The following is an 18,445-nucleotide window of genomic DNA, read 5'->3' as shown; positions in this document are numbered from 1 at the left end:
CAGTCTGTTTTGGTCCATTATGTCCAGTTTGGTCCATTGTGTTCAAGTTTGGTTTGGTCCACTGTAGTCTAGTATGGTCCATTTTAGTTTATTTTGGTCCATTTAGGCCTACTCGGTCTAATTTAGTCCAATTCGGTCTATTTTGGTCTACTTCAGTTCATTTGGGTCCATCGGCCCACTTTAGTCCCTTCTGTCTACTTTGGTCCATTCGGTCCATTTCAATGATGCTTTGAGAGCAAAGGTTTGTGTAAAAAAAAGTTGCTCATTCATTGACAATTATATCACAATTCAGTCCATAATGTTGGTACAACAATAACAAATTTTTTTTTTTCAGGGGTAGAGGGTTGTTAGGAAGGTAAAGACCGAAAAGATGAAAGAAAAGTGTTATATGCTGACTGTCATGTGGACTTCAAAGTTGGAAATGAAGGGAGGAGGGAAGGTTCATAATCGTTTCCTTTTCTAACGCCTAAAATCACTTTGAAGAATGAAGACAAAAATTCTTGAATAAGGTTTCTTTTTAAACTAGTTTGAAGAGAAACTCTTTAAATTCCTCCTATCTTTTTATTAGATGTAAATTTTGAAAATCTAACCGTTAGATTGCATGTTTTTTATGTTCTTAACTTACATGTTAAATTTAGTTCAAATCAGGTGTTATTTACTATTTGTTCAATAAACTTATTTTTTATGTATAATTTTAGATCACAAAAACTTGAAATTTAAACATTTTATTGATAAAATAGCTATTAATCTCTAATCTTCTTGAAATTGTGCAAGTATAGAAAATATAATAACAATATGCAATCTAATAATTAAATTTTCAAAATTTACATAAAATAAAAAAATTAAAATGTTTGTCTTCATTTGGAGATAAACCTTTTCCAAAATTCTTAGCTGGATAGTTTGGTAGTGCACGCAGCAATGTTAATTTCCTGTTCATAGCTTTTTGGTCTTGTGGGATAAAAAATAATGGTGTAGTGCTGCCGCACACTATTTATACGATATGTTGCGGTGAGTGCCTAATAAAAGTGTAGTGACTAATTGATTTTCCATATTAAAAAAAGAAAAAGTGGTGTGAATGTGTGACTAACAAACCCAAGCAATAATCATTGTGTCTAGTTTCGTCAGTGATAATTGACAAGTAAATTCAATTGATTTGAAGGACGTGCAATAAACTAAGATCTCAAATTCCATCATCCACATAAATAATCAAGATAAGATTTTCGGGATACCTCACAAAGAGGGAGTGGATATGTTCAGACACCACTTCCTTAAATCCAAACAAATTTTAAAAATTATTATAACAAATTATGTAAACAATTGTTAAAAAAAAGAAGTGCACCCCTAAGTTAGGACACGATCGACATTTTGAACTACTCCATTGTACTAAAATTTATTTTCTCTGACCTCCCTCCCTTCTCAAAGACGGAAGTCTTAGCTAGAAAATCTCTTTTATATAAACCCATAACATTTTTTTTACTACCACCCGCAATTAATTACACTTTCTCAAAGCTCAATAATCTGCTTAGGGGAAGAATTCTATTCTTTTTATTCTGCTAGTACAACAATTCCCGATTCATAATCCATTTTGGAATCATAATTATTATTCCAAAAGTAGATAAAAAGAATGCATTTTGAGCTAAAATTCTACATTTTCATGTCTGATTCACACAAATTCCAAAATGATTTCTATACATTAAAAAAAGAGAAATGTGATGTTTACAAGATTTTTACAACGGTTTTGTAACAAATCTTAAGTGCTAGTTTGTTATTGGTTGTTACTGATGGGTTAAAAAGTAATTTCAGAGATATGTTTAAATTAAATAAGAACAAATAACAACTTATCACTTATGAATTGTTGTGAAAATTTTGTAGATGTAACACTTCTTTTGAAAACAATATCCATAGAAGATAATTTAATAATAGCTATATATTAAAATGGCATTTTTTGCAACAGTTTTAACTAAATTTTTACTTTAAAATCAATGTGAGATATACTTTTTACACCAACTAGAAGTAGGTCTATTGAATCTAATGGACCGTTTTTATATTGAAATCTGTTTCTTTTTTTGATAAACTGGAAAATTTTATTCATATCCAAAAAGAATTACAAAAGTGTCTGCTGGCCTCCACCCTGATTAAAGATTCAAAACAGGGAGGGCCAAAACCCAAATCAAAAATGTTAAATACATTGTTCAATAACAACCACTTGGCCAAGGCACGAGCCTTGCCATTTGCCCCTCCGGGAATCCAGTTAATAGATCACAGAGGGGTTTGTGAGAGTATAGCTGAAATATCACAGCAAATGTCCTTAATCCTAAGGTGGATATCTTGGCTAGGGGATATACAGATGAAAAATTCACCAATACCCTAAATTCCTGTTCTAGTAATGTCTTCAAAGAATCATCTTGAAGACATATACACGAGTAATGATAGGGAAAAAAAATTTCGCAACTTATTTTACAATTTGCCATGATGTTATGAGTGGTGCAACATCAATATCATATGGTCTGCTATATACATTACTTTTATTGTGCATTAATCACAACATGTTACCTTAGTAGTTGTGAAAATTATTGTTTCAGTGTCATTATATTTATTGATTTAGAAATTCAAAACATGCAAGCCACAATAACCATAACCTTTCAATAGAACATAAAATTCTAGGGTAAATTGGGGCTGCATAACATATATCCTTCAATTACACGTTTTTTTAGTTATAAAATTGCACTGATACTCTCTGACTAATGTTTACATATGAAGCTAACCTAAGTTACACAAGTTGCAAGGCCTCTTCACGTTTGATGTCGAACACTTTGATAAGGACATCCTCAACAACCTAGTTAAAATCCAAAAGGACATGATTTTATCATTTCTATAGCCAATATCATTAAAAATTCAGGATGGCATATAATGGGTGGGAAATACCCTAGCTTACATCAAAGGATTTCCGTGGTAAAAAAACAACATTCTTTGATAGTAAGAAAATTACCTTATCTGGATTAGAAGCACCAGCTGTTACACCAATTGTTAAGGGACCCTCTGGTAGAAAGTTTTCTTTCTCAACCAACTCCCCATGCTATTTCAAATTCACATTTAAAAATTTCAAAGACAAGCATTTAAAGAAAGGTGGGGGGGGGGGTAAGAAAATGGGAAAAGATTTGGAATTTAATATTAGTTGAAATGTTGGAACTCAATGCATTCACACTCACATTCAGCTTATATGCAATTCTGTTGCCAGGACCTATTCTCTGCTCACTATCAATCCAGTATGAGGGGATCCCACTGTCGTTTGCAATCTGTTGTAGGTGCGAGGTGTTGCTTGAGTTCCACCCACCAATCACCAAGATTAGATCTAGCTTCTCCTCTATCAGCTTATACAATGCATCTTGACGTTCCTAACAATGAAACAAATTATGAAATTAGTTTTAAGTCCACCTGAAAATATCAGAAAGCCTGGACATAAACATATTGAGTGGCACCGTCTCAAGGTAGAGAAGCATTTGGCTAACAAGGAGGATAAGGTGAAGATGGAGATCATATGAAGAAACACATATACTAAAAAATGTTGTCTTCTTTATAGATACGGTAGATTTTAAATATATGACATCCAATCATGATTGCTCTTATCATCAAGTTAAGACACCAATCGGTTTTTTGGTGTAGGTGGGGTTTGAACTTTAAATCTCTTATTTGACGACAAGAGACTTTATTAATTGAGCTAACTCAAACCCATACATACGTTAAAAAATTTTGAACACCACAATATTTTAATATAAATTTAATGGAAAAGCAATACCATGAGACATATGGGGAAAGAAATTACTTGAGTAGCATCACAAATGTTATTGAAGCTTTTGAAGTGCTCATTAACGTTTTCCACTCCATACTTGCTCATCATAGTCCTTTCTACTAATTTACCTGTCAAATATTTCCCCTCTTTTTTTTGTAAGTGGAAACTATATATAAATAAGAGCATCTCCAGCAGATTCTCCAAATTTTTGTACTGTTTGGAGAATGAACAGTGACTTTTACCTTTTTACTACCTACTTTTTCAAATACACTTTCTAACAGATTCTCTACCCCATTCTCTATCTCATTTAAATATTATTTCTTCATTAATTTTTTATTCTTTTTTTATCATCATTTATTCTTCCTATATTTATTCCCAACAATTATATTTTTCAATGAATAGTGTTATATTCACAACATTTTTCGCAATACTTTCACAACAAAATTTATGTGAAAAGTTGTTACTTGTTCTTATTTGAACCCACCACTGAAATTATTTTTTTACTCACCAACATTGACTAATAACAATCTGTTACTTAAAATATATTGTGAAAATATTGTGGTAACATTTTTCAATTAGAATTTTTTATTATTTATATTATATCTCCTTTCTCTCATTTCATTTCATCCATACGCGTTATTTCTTTTTTTATTTTTTCTTCTTCTTTTTCTCCTCCACACACGTTGTCCTATCTCTACCCCCATTTTTTATTTTTTTATTCTTTGAGAAGATTCCAGCAGCTCTCAACATTTTTTTTTTTCTCCAACTCTCTCGCTCTTTTTTTTTTTTTACTTGATTCCATTTCGTCCCCAACGTAGTCCAGATGGATCATCTTCGTCCTAAAGCAGTTGGCCCAGCCTGGAGCCGTTGCTCATCTTCGTCCCCAACGCAGTCCAGATGGGTCAGATGGCTTCTCTTTTCTGCTTTTTGTCTTCTTCTTTTTTTAATGCTTTTATTGTTATGATTTGATTAATTTTAAAATTTTGTTTTTGAGTTTGTATTCAGATAATCTGATTATGCGATGTTTGAGAGAAAGATCGTTGTGTTTGTAACCATTGTGTTTGTAGCTATGAGAGGAGAGAGAAAGAATTTATTTTATTTTATTGAGATGTATGAATTTTTTAAGTGTAAAAATTCATTTGGAATTGCTACAGTGTTCTCTAAATTAAGAGAATTACTATAGCAACTTCAAAAAAAAATTGGAAAAGTTTTGGGTCTAAAGAAGCTGTTGGAGGGTGAACAGTAGGTGAACAGTAGCATTTTATCTCCAAAAAATAGAGATAGAGCATCTGTTGGAGATGCTCTAACACAAGTAACAAGTTATAGTAAAAATAGAAGCTGGAATAGCATAATTGCAAAACTAACCAATCTCTTCCGTTTCTCCCTTGAGCATTGTTGTCTGATTTGCAATGCCAACCTTTACCAGGTCCCTATCTGGATTAAACCCCTTTGAAATTGCATACATAAATTTCTGCAGGCAACCCATTGACCATCACTAAATCTTTGCAATACACCAAACACATATAGTAGACATTAAAGCTCAAATCAGCAACCAAACTCTGCACCTTTAGAAACTCCTCTTTGGTTGAGCTAGACCCATTAAGGTCACCCCCAAGAATGTAGTCACACACATACATTGCCTGCATTTATTGAGAAGTTTATAGTAAAAACATATTTCTTCAACAAATTAAAGTGAATCTACAGTTGTACACCAAAAATAGTGATTTATAACCAGAGTAAGGTTTAAGCTACATTTGGGACATACCTCTGTCATATTCTTGACAATAACATACTTCCCAGCAAAAGATGCAGTAGCTACAGTTTCGTCATGAGCATATTTACCATGAATGATTGATGCGTAATCTCCTTTATTGTGCTTCTCAACAGTATTCCAAACCTTCACACAGATTTAATGAGATATTGTTGTGTCCCTAGGCCACCGAGCAAATAATCATGCAGATTATATATGAACAGTATAAGGCCAGAGTTAGGATTTTTTGTTTGGGGCCAAATTGTGGTACTAATACATTAGTCAAGAGTCAAGACAAAATATCACATGCGTAAACACACATATTCGCATACACGTATATAAACCTTAATAATTTGATACTAAAGTAGGTCTTAATTTATAAATATATTGTATACAAAACTATCAACTTTGACATATATATATTGGCTAGATAATATTTTAGGGGAACTTATAATATTTTAAGAGTATATAAAAGTTGTCTAGTTTGATATTAAACACATTCAAAAAATGATTTTGAGTAAACAAAAACTACCTTGTCTGTAACTACTAGGCCAATTGATAAATTCTATTGTTTTTTAAAGGCATCATTGGACTAACTTAGATATTTGAGGGGCTATATTTTATTTTTGTAGTTAAATATTTAACGTTTTTAATAACTATAGATAAAATAAAAGAATTATTTTTAATTCTTATTTGTCAGGAAAGTTATATTTTTATGAGTATTATTTATGAAGAATGAAACTTAAATAGAAAAATTAACCAAAAAAGTCTATCCCAATATTGACTAATTTATCTTTTTTAATTATCCCCGTTCATATTATTTGGTATAAGTGCCAACCAAACCATTTAGTAAAAAGAAATTCTTCTATTTCCCAAGCAACCCACGTATTTCCCGGAGATTTCCCAGCAGAAAATGGTCACGCATTGCCGGAGTTCCTATCTTGCCGCTAATATCTCCAATGCAACTTTTATAATTTAAAATAAATAAATAAAAAACCGACCCAGTTTTATAAACCCCAACTTTTTGTCTGACCTGGCCTAAAAAATAAGTCCAATTTTTTTTATTTATTAGGACCTGTTATTTCCCACCCAGTTAAGCCCAACATAATACCTGACCTAGCCCACTTGCCCAAAATAAAGCCACTCACACACGTTTCCATGTGCAGCCCAAAAAAGAAGAAGCCAGATTTGCCCATTAACCTCATCAATCATCATGTCTAGCCCATATCAAACCATTGATCCATAAATTTTTGATAATTTGTTAAAGAATGTCAACCAAAATGTTAGATATTCTCATGAACATGTCCAAAAGAATAACAAGGGTGTAAGATTCTCGTAACCAAATGTTAGAGGCTTTGGAGAAACAATCAACGAATCAAAAATCCAATGAAATTTTGGGGATCAAAGATCAACCAACAATTCAAGGATCCTAAGAAATTTTGAAGAATCATAACAGCATACTCCAAGAACACTAACAATTCACGAGAGTAACATTTTGGAGAATGCATTTGCTATGAAATTTGAGTTTTAAGATCAAAGGATCGACAAAGTGGAAAGGATAGACCCAAGAGATCTTGTGATTTTGAATAAGCCTACCTTGATTTCACACATTAAGTTTGTTGTTCCTAATTAATTCAAGGAGATGGGATTTAAGACTCTTTTGTTTCAAGTGCTCACATAAGTGATTTGAGACTCTCTCTCTTCTTTTTATTTTTATTTTTATTTATTTTTAGAAACAAAACTCCTATCATTCAACACTTCAAAATTCGATGTTGAGTTTTCATATGTGTGTGTGTGTGTGTGTGTATATATATATATATATATATATATATATATATATATATATATATAAAAGAATCTTGAGGAAAAAGATTCATCTTAAAGGGGAAGGGAATGTTGTGTCCTATGATCACTTGGCAAATAATTATTAAATTATGCATAGCAGAAGGATTTGAATTTGGAATATGCAGTAGTAGATGACAATAAATATATTCTCTCACGTGGCTAGTCACTTCAAATTGAATTAGTTATTGTTTCTCAAAAAAAAAATTGAATTATTTATTTTTTTCAATTATCCCAAATATCATCTTAATATAAAATATAATACCAATTTAGGTTTTTTTTTTTTCCAAAAAAAATTGTATGACAAATATCACCTTAGACACCCATGGGCAAGTTGTATCAACAATTTGTACATTTTTGTCACTCAAAACCAACATCTCAGCCATGGTAGCACCATGCGCAGGCAAAATCACAACATCACCCTTATTGACAACTTCAAATTGCTTCTTCCTTTCCTCAATGGGAATTTTCTGCACCTCCATCTCCTCCAAATGCTGTTATAAGCATTTGAGACTTCATTAGCAAAATTAATCAAAAATGAATATATATATATATATATAAAAGTAGTTATTTGATGTGAGAGAGCTAAGATTCTGTAATGTAGGGTATTTCTAGAGATTCTCTTTGTCTAATCTTCCACTTCAACAAAGTTTGCATTTATATCAAAATATTAGTTCATTGGCTTCTAAAATAGTTCATTTAATTAGCCAATGGTGTAAATGTATGTGTGTGTATATATATATATATTAATTATTTAAGTTGTGCATTAATTATTTATATTAAAAAATTTATATGATTATTTTGATAAATTAAACTCCCTTCATCCCAGTTTGTTTGTCATCTATTCTATTTTGGGATGTCCCAAAATATTGTTTTGTTTCTAAAAATAAAAGTCATTAATTTATTAATGTTCCTATTATACCTCTACTTTATTTTCAAAACTATTTGAAATGAAAACTAACAAATATTTAAAAAATTAATCTAATTGAGACACATTTTTAGTTGTCTCATTAAGAATAACTCCTTTTTTTTTAAAATACTGATAAATTTATTTAAGAATGGTTTTGTAAACTTATATATTTTTATAAGATAGACAAGGTAATAAATAATGTTCTTTTAAAAAATTTGACTTTTCAAACCAGACAAACAAATTGGGACAGAGGAAGTATATATATATATATATATATATATATATATATATATATATATATATATATGAAACAATTTATATTTATAATAATAATAATAAAATTAGGATATGACATTTTTCTTCATGTTTAGTTGTTTTGACAACAATTAACACAAAAACCATCAAATATTAAAAATTTGTGTATTAAATAAAATTATCTTAACCATTTAGATTTCCTAATTCCTTTCAGTAACATGTAATATTATGTATACGTGGAACCAACATTATTGTATTGATCCTATTAGTAACATATAATAAATACATTTATTATTGTATATTAATTATGCTTAGTGGTGCATTAATTGTAAGTATAATGAAATTTTGATATAATTGTTTTTTTAAGATCTATGTGAGAAATAATTGCTTTGAAATAAGATATTGTTGCTCAAAGTTAGTTGCTTTTGCAACAATTGAAACAAAGTCTGACAAAAGTAAAAAAAAAAAAAAAAAAAATGATAACACAAAATCAAGAATGTAAAAATAATAATAATAATAATAATAATAATAATTGAAGAATGCTTGTATTCTTAAGTAGGCATGAACATGCCTATCTATCAAGCACTATATTATGCAATTCTCAAGTTTGTAAACAAATATAATATGATCAATTTACTACACAACTTTTATTGTCTTTCTATTTTGTTTATAAAATTTAACACTAATAATTACAATTTTTTTAGAACGAAATTATTGAAATATTTTTTCTTTGATAAATCAATAGTTGAGTGTGAAGAGATTTGAACTTTGAATGTTTTTGTTGAAAAACCAAGAATTACCAACTAGTTGAATTATAGAGCTCTTGACAAAAATTATTAAAATATTAGAAGGAGTTGATAACAAGTTGTAACCCACATTATGTGGAACTTAGCTAGTACCATATATATATATATATATGAACTTCTTAACATATGACACAATATCCAAACTAAAGGAAATTTACAGAATTGACTAGAGAAAGGACTATGTTTTTCAATTGTCTTATTATACAATAAGTAAGCCCATGAATTACAAGATTAGCGGCTATATATTTAACACCAGTACTTTCAAGAAGCATTTAACCATAATTGATTACTTCTGTTTTCCTCATAAGCACCAGAGAAGACCCAAAAAAGCAACAAGAAACGAATAATTAGCAAGTACCTTTTAAATTCAAGTCATTATAAAGGTCAAGTATAAAATTAAGAGACCTTATTAACAGTTGGGTTGTGAATAATCCCATTGGTGATCCAAATCTTCTCATCTTGGAACTGTTTCCTTGCTTCATAAGCAATCTGGATAGCCCGTTCAACGGCCCAGCAAAAACCAAACTTTTCTGCCAATTTCACAGTTACATTTCCCCACGTATACTCATCTCCATTCTCCTTCAATTTCTTAATGATGTCACCTGCAATTTCCCACCCAAAATATTAGCACATAAACCAAAACTCCCAGTTCAAAGCACCAAAACCTAAGAACCTGAGGAAAAATGTTAGGCAACGACTATGAATAGTGCCACATCAACAAAAAAAAAAAAAAAAGTTCTTTACATATTTTTGGTTTTGTGTTTAAAAGTTAGTAAAATTTGTAGTACTCTTAACAATGTTCAAGAACATAATTCACAGCACCATCCCCCAATGGATGAAATCATAAATGGGAACCGTAAAGCTCATGATGATATAATATGAGAATGAGATTATAGCTAATAACTTTCGTTTATTAATATCTATTAACAAAATTTGCACTTATTATAATGAACTTTACTCACCATATAAGTAAAAATTTGTGCTAAAAATAACTTTTAACTTTAAAAAAAAAAGTTTCCATTTTAAAATTTCTTGATTGTTTTTTCAGAAACATAAGGAGGCAAAATTTGAAAAACGCAAAAAGTAAAAAGATCATTGGAGCTCAATTTGATTTGAATTTATAGTGAGAGTGAAGTGGCAGATCCAATTATTTCAATTGATAAAAATTTTTATTATCAAATAAGAGATCTAGAGTTCGAATTCCGCCTATACCAAAAACCAATTAATGTCTTGACTTGATGATAAGAGTGATCGTCATGAAGTGAACATCATAATTTGAAATCCTATTAATAAAAAAAGAGTAAGTGTGAGAGTGAGACCAAGGCAAGAACTAGGATTTTTGTTATTTTTTTTGTGGGTGAGAAAAGAGATTTTGTTCAAACCATAATTAAATATGGAGCGCCATAATAGATGTCATTACAATGGATATATCACTTGTAGTTATAGACTACATCTATAAAAAAAAAGGATACAATATTAATAAAAAAATAAATATAACAAAAACATTATAACCAACCATTAAATAAATAGATTTAAATTCTATCAAATTAGACTACTATGGTAAAAATAAATTCAAAATCACTTTTGTACCTCTCAACAGAATAAAAATGAAAAAGAAAAAGAGAAAATTTTACTACTCTCAAAATTTGATTAACTTCAAATAAGAAAACACTTTGGTAAGAAGGATGGAGAGCTAATTAAAATGTGACCATATATGTGAGAATCTTTTGAGTGGTTAAAACGTGGACGGATACCATAAAAGTTTTAGAAAAAAATTATGACAAAAATATTATAAATTTTACTATATAATATATACTGCTTGTGCACTAACATGTCACAAATCATAATAAAGTAATTTCAAAATTCATTAATTAGATAGTTGAAGGCCAAAAATTACTTTAACTCATCAATTTGTAAACATTTGTAGATAGAATAATTTATAATTGGTTTAGCACTTTTATTAACAACAATGTAGTTCCGGCCCCTGTCAGTGAGACTCAACTGGTGTACTGGCGGTTCATGAGCCCAAGACTTTCTTCCTTGAGACCGAATCCTCCCCGATTATAGTTCTTGCTCCTCGTCCAGTTCTTTCTGAACAACTCCGTGTCGAAATTGGAGTCCAAGGCCACCGACGAAGAATCGCCGGTGCATTTGACAGAGAGAGGGTTTTTACAACGGAGAGCTGTGGGCCCAGCAAGGCTCTCCGGCGAGAAGAGGTCTGTAAGAGTGGGAATTTGACATGGTTGCAGAGAGAACGCCATGGTTGGTAGAGATAGAGAGAGTGAAAGTGAGAGAGAGAAATACGAGGGCTTTAACAATAGCAGAGTGGTTGTTGTTGAGGCGCGCATTTTATTTTTATCAACAGCCAAAGACGACAACAACAGTCAACTCGTGCATGTGCTTCCTTATCAATCAAGCGGCATCTCAACTGCCCTTTTGTCGTTTATGATTATTCTTTTTTTCCGTTTATACTTTTTGTCAAGATCAAGATTCAAGATTATTACAAATGTAAAAATAGAAAAGAAAAAAGAAAGTTCTGTTGCAGGTTTTGACTTATATACCATATAGAATATGTTATACATGCCCTTGGACGGACGGCAGGTTGTCTTATAGTTTATGGGATGTGGTAACGGGTACTGTGCCGTTAACACTGAAAAGGTACGGTGTCTATTAACAACATATTTTTGATAATTTTTTAGGTAACTTTTTTAGGTTTTGGCAATTTTTTTATTATTTATTTTGGTAATTTTTTTAACAACTTTTATTATTTTTTAAGTGAAACACAAAAAATGAAATCTTAACAAGCACCACCCTGTGCCACATAAAATTTTTCTATTATTATTATTATTTTTGGAAATGTCATATATATGAAAAAATCTTATTTAATATTTCCATTAAAAAGAAAATTTCTTGCTTTTAGTCTTTGACTCTCTAAGGCCACCTCCTTTACCAACATGCTGAAGTCTATCACACACACACATACAAAGTGCATGTGTGTGTGAGAGAGATGTGCCGTATAGTTTTCAAATAACACTATCGATTAGCAAGGATTTTTATAGGTTTACAATGAATCATTAATGTAAACTTTAAACTTACATTATAGATACACAAAAAGCTAATATTATAGTTAGCTCAATTAATAAATTCTTTAATGGTTAAATAAGCAATCTAAAGTTTTAATCATCACTTAAAATCTATCATCAGAAGCGAACGTCATATGTTGAAACTCTCTATATATATATATATATATATTAAAAAAAAAAAAAAAGAGAGAGCCTAATGTTACATTTATTCAAAAACTTAACTTAGAATTTGAATGTTACTTTTATTCAAAAACTTAATCTCTTTTTGTAGTGCAATTAATATATATATATTTTTTTGTAGTGCAAAAAATTAGTCCAGTAAAACCGAATCACAATAAGTCTTTTATTCTAATTAGGAAAAAAAAAAAAAAAACCACATTTCATATCATACCATCTATCTCCGCTTACGCCAAAAACTGATTTGTGTCTTGTATTGATAATAAAGAGTTATTATCAAGAGCGAACACTATAGATTGAATCTTTTTTTTTTTTTTTTTTTTTTAAAGTATCATACCATCAACATCTAGGGATGGCCATGGGCCAGAATCGGATACCTAAACCCAAAACCCGATTATCATCCATACTGAATTTTCACCCGAATTTCTTGCTTGTGATGCTTATATCTGATTTTTTTTTTTTTTTTTTTTTTTCCGTTTTGGTTTGGTTTGATTTTTATTTTATTTTAAAGTACTTAAAAAAAATGACAAGATGACAAAATGCACAAACCACTTACAACTTCATCATCCTCTATTACTCTTTAATTATAAAAGTCTACAAGCCCGCCTCTTTTCAAATAAAACACTTATGCTCTTCTTCTTCTTGTTCTCCTCTCTCTCTCTCTCTCTCTCTCTCTCTCTCTCCTAGTAATTAAAGTGTCAAATGCATCTCTATTTTTTTGTCTAAGATATAATAAAGAATTCTAATTAAAGTGTCAAACAAAGTAATTTGAGCTTTCTAAATACGTACAAATGATCAAATAAGTTAGCGATAAAAAAAAGATACATTTGACATATTCTTGCAAATTACTTCAATATGCATTTTATAGGAAGGATACATGCACAAACAAAATCAATTAGTAATTGATAGGAAGATTGATATAATCTTATTTAATATATTCCCTTATAAATTCTTAAGAAAAATTTGTGAGCAAATTATATCAATTAAGCATTTTATGGGAAGTAATGATACAAATGGAATCAATGCTTTCCACACAAGTGAAAGTCAAAATCATGATATATGATATTTTACTTTACAAAGAAGGCATAAGTAGCAATAATAGTATAATAATTTCCATACAAATGAAAGTCAAATTCATGTTATAATCCCAAACAAAAATTCAATTAAGCAAAAGACAACTATGTAATTAGTAAGACATAAATTTAAGGATTTTTTTTATTAATTAATCTATTAAGAGAAGAAGGTCTACTTTCGTCTCTTTAGTGTTCATTTAGTAAAGATTATTTTTACCAACTTATTTTACTATTCAATTTATTTTGCTACTATTCATGGGTCCAATTGCACTTTTTGATACTATTCATAGTTCACACTGTACTATTTTAACTAACTTTTACTTTTATTTACAGTACTTTTACCTTTACCTACAATATTTTAGAATTCTAGTTTTAATAAACTACACATTTATGTATGCATAGAAGCTAAGAAAATATGTAATATAAATAATATTTAATGGTGTTTTAAAATGTTATTAATTAATTTGCTTCCTTATTGATTTGACTATCAAATCAAATGGATAATATCGTTATGGTTTAATCATGGTAACCCACTGTAATATAATCAGCAACTTCTTAAAGGAATTTAAAAATTGTTGATAATATCCTTTTTTGGAAAAATATTCTTTTAATATAATTTTTACAAAAAAAAAAAAATACGGATCGAGTATGGGTAAATTCGGATAAACAATGATACCTGCACCCAATACTCGAATACTCTGACCGGTCGGATGATACCCGTGGGTAATATGTTGAATTCGGTATTACCATCAAAACAGGAAAGCATAGCGCAACAGTAGATTAAGCTGATCAACTCTTTCTCAATCCGTTGGGTCGGGTCGGTTCGAGAGGTGGATAGACTTGGACCTCACATTCAGCCCCCCATTTGCAACCGTTGAAGCATCCCGGCCATTTCAAGTAGTAGCTTTTAAGGAATTAGCAAAAAGTAACTTTTGAGTACATATTATACAATCAAAACCTGAACCAACTAACAAAACAGAGGACCATTAACCCCTCAAGCCTCGCCGAAACATAGCAAAGCAGATGAAGCAGGACTGATACATAATAAATTATTACAAAGGCCTTTTTTGCCTGAAAACTCATACTTAAAAACAAGAACACAAAAACAACAACAATACGAACGAAAGCAGGAAAGATTCAATGAAAAGAGCAGCAATCACACAAAAGCATAAGTAGACCTATCAGACTCCACTCGCTCTTCAATGCACTGAGGAGTGAGTGGCATCTTCAATCAATATCTGTTCTTCTTCTCCTTGCTTTGCTAAATGTGCTGCCTCATTCGCCCCCCACAGAATGAGACTAAAGGAAAGTCGGAGAAACTATCTTGCGCTTATGCGAATGCCACCATAGCTTGACCCCCAGACGATAAATTAATGGTGGAAAAAAAAGGTTATATGAAGTTATGAACCAACGAACAAAACAGAGGACCCCTCGTCTCAGACCCCCACAAAAACATAGCAACAGCAGATGAAGTCATCAACTTTTTTTCAATTTCTAGGTTTGCAGAGGTGGATAGACTTGGAGCTTACATTCATCCCTCATGTGCAACTGCCACAGATGAAGCAAGCATTTCAGACCTTCATAGGGATATAAAACTTCCACATCTTTCAAGGCAGTCAAACTCCTTAGTTCATCGGGGGACATATAACAAAAATCACAACGCTCAATGACCAAACGTCGAAGGTTTGGCATTGCACCTTTCCCCATATTCCATTCTACAACTTTCATATGTGCCATCTTAAGGACTTCAAGTTGAAGAAAACTGCCTTCATCCCAATTGAGGAAATTATAAATGCCTTGTCGGGCAACTCCTCCTACTTTGAGTATTCGAAGGCTGGTAAGGCTACCCAACACTCTCAAGACTGCTGCAGATAAGTTTGCGCCTGCTAAGGTTATCTTTGTGAGGGTCAATGGGAATGAACTCGGACTTGAAAGGGCAAGATTTTTATTATAAATCTTCAAAGTTTGTAGATGGCGCAAGGGCTGAAGGCTTGACAAAAGCCCTGACTGCGACCTATACAATACTAATTTTCTTAAATTGGGAAAACTGGCCATGGCAAAGGCTATCTCAGTGTCTCTATCGATAGCTATACCAGCAACGACTTGAAGATTGGGTAAAGCCACTTTACCAGCTAGAGATATTGGCTCATCCAGGAACAAATGTCTTAATTTTTTTAACTTCTGTATCCCCTTGGGCAAGCGCCAGCATTTTTCTGTAGAACTCTCTTTTCGCTTAGAATTTCTTATGTCCAACGTCTCCAAGTTCCAAAGGTTGCATATGGAATCCGGAATGACATCAGATTGAAAACTCAAGTACCTCAAAAAGATCAGGTCTTCAATATTGTTGGGGATTAAACAAGGAATGGACATATTCCTGAGCTCTACCACCCTAACCAACTTGTTACTTTCGTTTAGTTTAGCAAGAGGACTCTTGAGTCCAACAAACCCCCCGAAGGCAATTAAAGAACGACTATTTGAAAGCTCACAAGGACTGGAAGAAATGTACTGATGGTTGGCATAGTGGATAGAAATTCTACGAGATTGTCTCATGGGTGAAAGATTAAAATCTGAATGAACCGCAAGAAACTTCTCTTCTGCACTCTCTGATATACAAAAATCTCGTAGAAGATCATGAATACGACATGTTTTGACTCCTCCATCTAGCCTTTTTGTTGCCACTTGAATCAAGCTCCGATCAATGAGTTCGTCCAAGTAGTCTTCAGCAACATCCACCATATTTCTGTTCCCAATTTGCTGTATAAATCCCTCGGCCATCCAAAGTCGAATTAGTTGTCTCGCTGGTATCTCAAAGTCTTCTGGGTAGATACCAAAATATAGAAAGCATGGTTTAAAGCGTTGGGGTAAGTGGTTGTAGCTTAGAGCCAATATATCTATGCAACGTGATCTATCTTCAGTCAAATACGAATTGACATGGCCAATCCATTTCGACCATGTTCGTTGTGTTTTCTCCTTATTCGCCAAAAGACCCCCCAATACCACAATTGCAAGTGGTAAACCTAGGCAACTTTCCACAATCTGTCTCCCCAGAATCTCAAGTTCTGGAGGGCATGCAGCTCCCCGGAACACCTTCATAGAGAAGAGTTCCCAACTTTTATCTTCTTCAAGAAATGGGAGTTCATAGGGGGGAATACTACTTGCATGTATTGCTACTTCTTTTATTCGGCTAGTAATCAATATTTTACTTCCATTTAAGTTAGCAGGAAGGGCAATACTTACCTCATTCCATACTTCAGTATTCCAGATGTCATCTATGACAATTAAGTACCTCTTGTCTTTCAAGCATTCGAACAGCACACTTTTCAATTCATCATCATTCAAATCCTCCCATCCTTCACCATTTTTTTGGTAAACATCTTTCATCAATTCCGACAACGAACGTTTCAAATTCTCGTCTTCTATTTGTTCCAAGATCACATTCAATATGTTTTTGCAATCTTCATCGTTCATTTCCTTGATACCTTCCAAGTCTGCTAGTGCCTTTAATTTGTCTTTATTTGAGCTATACTTTGCTTTCAAACCGTGGAATAATTCCCCTTTCAATTCAGCTTTCAAAATAAATTTTTTAACTTTTGGCATTGGTATCACGACTTTCAAAATCTCAAGTAACAGCTCTCTGATTCTATATTCTTGAGAGACATAAACCCACCCACGGAAATCAAAGTAACTCTTGACGTCATTGTTGTTGTAGATCTTCCTAGCAAGAGTGGTCTTACCCAAACCACCCATGCCAATGATTGAAACAACATTCCGTCGCAAATTCAATAAGGTGCTTCATCAATGCCTCAGTGTCATGAGCGAAGCCCACCACTTGATCTTCCTCAACATGTCTCCTTCGCCTGTGCAGTATCTCCTCCGCTTCTGCATCTCCTCCAGATGATTCAGCTATTTCTACCCCGTACCTGCTCCTATTCTCGTAAATTTCCTTGATGACATTCTTGATTCCCTTTATCTTGTTTGCAACCTTGTGAAGCGTGCTTGCTCTGTCAAAGCAATGGATTAGCTTCCTCGGCTTGCTTCTTTTCGTGTGCTTTGTCAGAGTCATGATGAATGTCTCAATAACATCCTCAGCCTCATAGGCTACGTCCCTGATTTGGCTGACTACCTCCTTCACCAAATTGTCATGTCGCTTCCCTTCAGTATTTTGGAGGAAGACGTTGATTAGTGACAGCTCGCTCTTAAGTAACCTGACTTGATCCTTTACACCACCTTGCAAGTCTAATTCTTGGGTAAGCAACTGAGTCAGGTTCTCCAACAGGAAACTCACAACACTGTCTGCCATGTCTGATTGATTATTTTCCCTCCTTTGTGGGTAAAACACTAAAACTTAGTACAACAATTACAGATATTTTTTTCTCAGGGGCAGAGGGTTGTTGGGAAAGGAAAGTCCGGAAGGATGAAGGAAAGTGTTTTATGATAACTATCAATCATGTGGGCTTTGAAGTTGGAAATGAAGAGAGGAGGGAAGGTTCCTAATCTTTTTCCTAATTTCTTACGCCTAAAATTCTTAGCTGGAATGTGTGGTAGCGCAAACAGCAATGTTCATGTCTTGTTCATAGGCTTGTTGGTCTTTATCTGTTGTGGGATCAATAATAATGAGTGCCGCTGTCTATTCCTTTTTCTTTAGAGAGACATTACTACATTAATATCCGCTGTACAGTACTGCTGACACATATTATCTATATGATATGTTGCGGTGAGTGCCTAGTTAAAGTGGCTTGACTAATTGATTTGATATTTG

At 32.3% G+C, this 18,445-nt stretch overlaps 1 protein-coding gene and 1 pseudogene across 1 annotated transcript; both read right to left on the bottom strand.

Moving 5' to 3' along the window:
- Positions 1–2,735: 2,735 nt before the first annotated feature.
- Positions 2,736–11,614, bottom strand: LOC142643841 (4-hydroxy-3-methylbut-2-enyl diphosphate reductase, chloroplastic-like). Its single transcript, XM_075818560.1, has 10 exons — positions 11,356–11,614; positions 9,759–9,955; positions 7,697–7,876; positions 5,556–5,687; positions 5,356–5,430; positions 5,156–5,261; positions 3,824–3,918; positions 3,210–3,395; positions 2,990–3,076; positions 2,736–2,836 (listed from the first exon to the last, which is right to left on the bottom strand). Exons 1-10 carry the CDS (start codon positions 11,612–11,614, stop codon positions 2,771–2,773), a joined length of 1,383 nt encoding a protein of 460 aa, XP_075674675.1. The 3' UTR covers positions 2,736–2,770.
- A 2,963-nt stretch (positions 11,615–14,577) lies between these two features.
- LOC142642705 (putative disease resistance RPP13-like protein 3) lies at positions 14,578–18,142 on the bottom strand (annotated as a pseudogene).
- Between the last annotated feature and the right edge of the window lie 303 nt (positions 18,143–18,445).

Source organism: Castanea sativa, chromosome 7, assembly GCF_040712315.1.
Source record: "Castanea sativa cultivar Marrone di Chiusa Pesio chromosome 7, ASM4071231v1".
NCBI classification, from domain to species: Eukaryota; Viridiplantae; Streptophyta; class Magnoliopsida; order Fagales; family Fagaceae; genus Castanea; species Castanea sativa.
This window is presented reverse-complemented; position numbering and strand designations above follow the sequence as displayed.

Bases quoted from the DNA above. Each gene is read 5' to 3' on its own strand.
- LOC142643841 (XM_075818560.1), bottom strand. From the start codon at position 11,614: ATGGCGTTCTCTCTGCAACCATGTCAAATTCCCACTCTTACAGACCTC. The intron at 7,877-9,758 runs GTCTCTTAATTT...TGCTTATAACAG, and splicing joins ACAACCCAACTGTTAATAAG to CATTTGGAGGAGATGGAGGT. The intron at 2,837-2,989 runs GTAATTTTCTTA...GATTTTAACTAG, and splicing joins GTGCTTCTAATCCAGATAAG to GTTGTTGAGGATGTCCTTAT.